At 32.7% G+C, this 5461-nt stretch overlaps 1 protein-coding gene across 1 annotated transcript; it reads left to right on the top strand.

Annotated features, from left to right (window-relative positions):
- The first annotated feature begins 1009 nt into the window (after positions 1–1009).
- LOC111882658 (uncharacterized) lies at positions 1010–4180 on the top strand. The gene is made up of 4 exons (XM_023879031.3): positions 1010–1194; positions 1274–2140; positions 2249–2332; positions 3713–4180. Exons 1-4 carry the CDS (start codon positions 1087–1089, stop codon positions 3908–3910), a joined length of 1257 nt encoding a protein of 418 aa, XP_023734799.1. The 5' UTR covers positions 1010–1086; the 3' UTR covers positions 3911–4180.
- Positions 4181–5461: the final 1281 nt, after the last annotated feature.

Genomic DNA, 5461 nt, shown 5'->3' with positions numbered 1-5461 from the left:
CCGACTTCTAATTCTATCTTATACATGTGTGCACTCCGCACAACTCTGTACATATATTAGAGTACAAATTATGAAGCCCCTTAGCTTACATGTTAGTTCCAGTTACTTAAAATGACATGGTGACACTAAAATCACCAACACACAAACACATATAACCGATGAGAAGACGACCAAAATTATGAACAAATCCACATCCCGCGTAGCGGGGTTTCCACCTAGTTTCTATTAAAGGGGTGTTTGGTTTTGTGTTTTAAAATAATTTCTTTTAATAAAAATACTTGTTAACTTATATGGTAACAAAATAAACTTTTGTAAAAGAAATATATTAGAATTAGTTTATTTGATATAAAAAGCTATAAGTGATAAGTTTTTTTTTTTTCCAATTTTTTGATAAAACTAATTATAGTTGTAAAATTACCCCAAAAAAGGGAAAAGAGAATATAGGCTTCATTTGTTACTCTACTAGGTGTAAGGCCCGTTAAGGCCTGTGTACTACACGAGTTTATTAAAAATAAAAATTTAATATCAACATTCAAACATTAAATTTAATATCAATATTTAATATCAATATTAATTTTAGAGCTCTCATTATTTATGACATTTATTACATTATAATATATCATTCTTTTTCAAGGAAACATTTATTTCTCTCAATATTGTAACTGAAATAAGTTATGATATGTGAACAAATTAGAAAATTACATGTGGAAATAAATAAATTCTAAAAATCTATTAAAATGTCATGTGTCCAAATAAATAAGGTAATGACAGTTTCATTTATTAGTATAGATTTTTATATAAAAAAGTTAAAAGTTATAAAAAGTTTCAAATTAATTAAAAAAAAAAAAGCAACTTCTTGGAAAAATCTACAGGTGAGAAAAAAATATCTTAAAAAAAACTAGTATTTCCTTTATCCAATGTTTAATTGTTTATTGACTTCTTTTAAACACAAAACCAAACATCCCTGGAAACAATTTCTTAAAAAATTTCTCATAAAAAGTGACATATAATGATTATAATCCCCAAGAGGACTTAAAAATCATCACAAAACCCTTTCCATTTCCCTTCCCTTATCAGTCTCTCTCTATGGACCCTATGACGGATATACCGCCGATGACCACCCACCTCGCCGATCACGTCTCCGACCCTCCTCCGACGCTGCGTCCTACCCAAACCCACCCTCCTTACACCGAGGTAAGAATTCTCTCTCTCTGATGCATCTTCTTGAACAGTTGCTTAAACTATTTTATGAATTTGTTTCGGTTTTGAACAGATGATAATAGAGGCAATTACTGCTCTAAAGGATAAAGATGGATCTAGTAAACAAGCGATATCTAAATACATAGAGAAAGAGTACAAGAATTTACCTCCAACTCACTCAATCTTGTTGACTCACCATCTGAAACGTTTGAGGAACGAGGGTCAGCTCATAATGGTCAAATACTCTTACATGTTTCCTCCCAGATCTGATCAATTTCAACCTCCTACATCCACCGATTATCATTCAACATTCGGTTATACTGAAACTGGTGATGTTAATCATGCTACCGATGTAAATGCTCCTACAATTTCACCTCCTCCTGGTTCAACGAAAAGGAAAGTCGGTCGTCCTCCGAAAAATAGATCTGATTCGGGAATAGGGGTACAAACTCAGATGCCGAATGTACAACCATATGATGCAGCTCCTCCTCCTCTGTCTTATCAACCTCAATATCAATACGATGTCGATGTCGGCGAAGATCTTCCCGTTAACCATGGCTCCGGTTCGGATTTTCAAGGGAATGCTAATGCTACAGCGGGGTCGGAGCCTCTTTTTGCTTCACTAGGATTGGGCGACGACGGTGGTGCAGTTCCATCGGTACCACCGCCACCACCGACTGAAAACACAGCGGCTAAAAAGGGGCGTGGTCGTCCACCGAAAGTGAAGAAGGGCGTTGGTAGACCGAGGAGGATTGGAATAGGGCCGGTGACTGTGCCATTGTCTGGAAATGTGTTGGCGCCAAGAAGAAGGCCGAAGAGGGCTGGAAGACTAAATGTTGGCGGTGTTAATGGTGGTGTTGTTGAGAGTAGAAGATCCGGTCGGCCTTATGTCAGTAGGTTTGGGAGATTGACCGGAAAACCTCTCAACAAGCCTAGCAATGTAATTGATTTTCCATTTGCATCTCCATGATTCCATCTTCTTCTTGTTCTTCTTTTTTGTTCTGTTTCTGATTGATTACTTGGTTATGATGTGGTTTCTGGTGTGCAGGTTGGACGTGGAACGGCGGTGATAGTGACGGATCCACGACAGCTTGTGGTTTATCAAGAATTGAAGACTAAATACGACCTTCTTGTAAGTTGATTACCAAATTTTTTCTCACTGTATTTAGCTTGTAAGTAAATAAGCTATCTAATGTAGCTTATCAATAAAAGATAATAACTTAGCTTATCAAAAAACTAGCTTAACTAGCTTATAAGTCAACTATCTTAAAGAGCTTATAAGCTAAGATAAGTTGGCTAAATTGATTGAAAAAATAATATTTAGCAGTGAAATTGATGAAATGGGTTAAGCACGCTGTTATTTTTTGTATATTGCATTGATACAAAAAATGCTTATTTTTTAATGTTTAAAGGAAAGTATAATTAGAAAATAAGCATTTTTTGATAAGCACGCTTAATTGGGAAAAATGCTTATTTTCTAATGTTTAAAGAAAAGTATAAAGGTTTAGTGACTACATGAAACAGTTACGGGATTAAATCAATAACATGCTGAAAATCCCAAGTGTTTTTTCTATATATTGACCTATTAAATATGATTACAAACAATTATCACCAAAAGTAATAAGGCCAAATTCTATAAAAATCATTGTAGTTTGAATTTTTTTCGGTTGGGAAATCTCCAATAAAGTTTTAATATTTTGGATCAGTTTATGGTTTAATCCCAAATTAATGATTGTTTACAAAAAAAAAAAAAAAAAAAAAAGACAGATTACTTGCTGAAACTTCCGAATGATCCTTTTTGGCCAGTTTCGCAAATTTAGTCAGTAATCTGTCTTTTTTCGTTAATTTGTCAAAATATTAGGATTTTTTTTAAAGATTATGTTACTTTTACCAATAATCGAAATATTGAGACTTTTCTGAAGATTATGAACTAATCTATATTATTATGTTATCTTTTACCAATAACTAAAATATTGAAACTTTTCTGAAGATTATTCTTGAACTAATTTTGGTTATTGATAAAATATAACGTAATTTTCAGAAAAGTCTCAATATTTTGAATATTTTGACTAATTAACGAAAAAAGTCGGGATACCTGCTAAATTTCCGAAGTTTTAGCTTGTAATCTGTCTTTCTTTGTAAACAAAAATTAATTTGAGATTAAACCGTAAACCGGTCCAAAATATTGGGACGTTATTGAAAATTTCCCTTTTCGTTTAATCAACTAAAGAATATATTTTTTATTTAACCATTAAGACTTTGATTTTTTTTTAAAAATACTGTACCTCATAAAGCTTTGAACTCTCTTAACAATGGTTTCTTTGAAAAAAGAAAAAAAAAACTCTCATTTACAATAGAAAATTTTGTCATTTGTCAAAGTCACTTTAATGAAATTTCCCAACCAAACTTTAACAATACTACATTTTCCACTAAACCTTTATGGAATCTCCCCATTTATTTATTTATTCAAACATATTTTTCATATAACTTACATTGAACCAACCATTATCAGCAATCAAAAGTGAAGCAATTCGCAATCGCGGTCAAGCCATGCATCGATCCCAACTACGGTTCCGTTGCATTACAAGCATTGCAAGAGCTCGAAGCTCTAATAGCCGGGGCCGATACCAATGGACCGTCACATGTTCAAGCCCTAGAACCGGAACCAGAACCAGAACCAGAGCCAGAGCCAGAGCCAGTACCTTTTTAGCAACATCTTTTGGCTTGTAATTTTATGAATGTAGTACTAGTACTAGTAGTAGTGATGTTTACTGACACCTGTTTGTTAGGATCTGTTGTATAAATGTTGTAGGTTGTTGAATGGCTTGTTGACATGTGTTTGTTGAGCCATGAAGAGAGAGGATATGACATGTAGTAGTTGAAGTTTAATAATGAGCCAGGGAACATGTGTTATGTGTTATGCAATGGATGAAACTATTTAAATGTTTGTTTTAGCAATAAATGTTTGTTGGAGGGGTGATATGGTGGTGTTTGTATGAGTGAAGAGATGTGGTGTTTTATAAAAAGTAAAAACATTAGGTAAATTTGATTCAACATGGCATTAGTATTGATTGATGTTATTTTAATATGTTGATCGTTATTATTGAATGGTTGATATGGATTTAGTTTTATATCTGGCCATAGGTTCAAAATTTTCTTAAAGTGTTGGACATGTTCAAAATTATATGTTTTGATCTATTATACAACCAGTTTAATCGGTCTATATTACTAGCCTTATTAGTATCTAAAGTTACAAAAATTCAATTTGTTCATTAATCTTATTATATTGGTGGTAGTTTTACCTATCAAAGTAGTTGGATGAAATGATTTTAATAAAAAAATCCGGTTATACCATGTCAAAAGCCTGGTTAAGCCTTGTGCCATGTCAAAAGCATGCCTGAATGATTTCTGTATACTATTTAATTATGTTTTAGCTAAATTATATATATATATATATATATATATATATATATATATATATATATATATATATATATATATATATAATGTAAACTAAATTGCTTATTTATGTTTTGTAAACTAATTTGAGGTATCTTATTAAAAAATATATTTTTATTCTTTGAAGAATAAAATCGTTAAAAGATAATTAAAAGTTTAAAATACAAGATCATAAATAAAAATGAAAATAGCACAAAAGTCATTAAGTTTACACTAAAATTCTAATTTGATATTGATTTTTTTGCCTCAAATTTGATACTGTGTTTCCAGTTTGTTGTAATTTTGACCACTTGACAAATCAAACCAGATAAATGCTAGATGTATGTTGCTATCGGTTTTGATGGCGTGACATGCCGATATAGAATGTTACGCCATCAAAAATAAACAAAATTGGAAAAATGATGATCAATTTAGAACAAAAAAACTAAGTGTCAAAGACATAATGCATAGCATACAACATAAGGCAGGATAACATAATACTCAACGTAAGCACATAAAACCCTCCGGTCACACATAATTATCATTCCAGGTAAAGTATAGTGAGAAGACTCACCTCGGATGAAGAATAGCCCCTAAAACGTTGCAGCTGCGCATCGGCCTCTAACTCTGAGCCAAAACCCACAATTAACCCAATTAGGAACTAAGTCCAGACTCTCACACATTAGGTATAAAGGTTAACAACTAACCAACCCATCAATAACCTGCAACCCATTGGGCCCATCATGGCCCAATAATGAATGGGCTCTCCCGAGGCCCAACTCTTAAGTCCAAACGACAAGCCCAACTTAAGGGCCCAAGGCAT

The sequence above is a fragment of the Lactuca sativa genome, chromosome 2 (assembly GCF_002870075.4).
Source record: "Lactuca sativa cultivar Salinas chromosome 2, Lsat_Salinas_v11, whole genome shotgun sequence".
Lineage (NCBI taxonomy): Eukaryota > Viridiplantae > Streptophyta > Magnoliopsida > Asterales > Asteraceae > Lactuca > Lactuca sativa.
The sequence above is the reverse complement of the archived record's forward strand: the minus strand, read 5'-3'. Positions and strand labels throughout refer to the sequence as shown.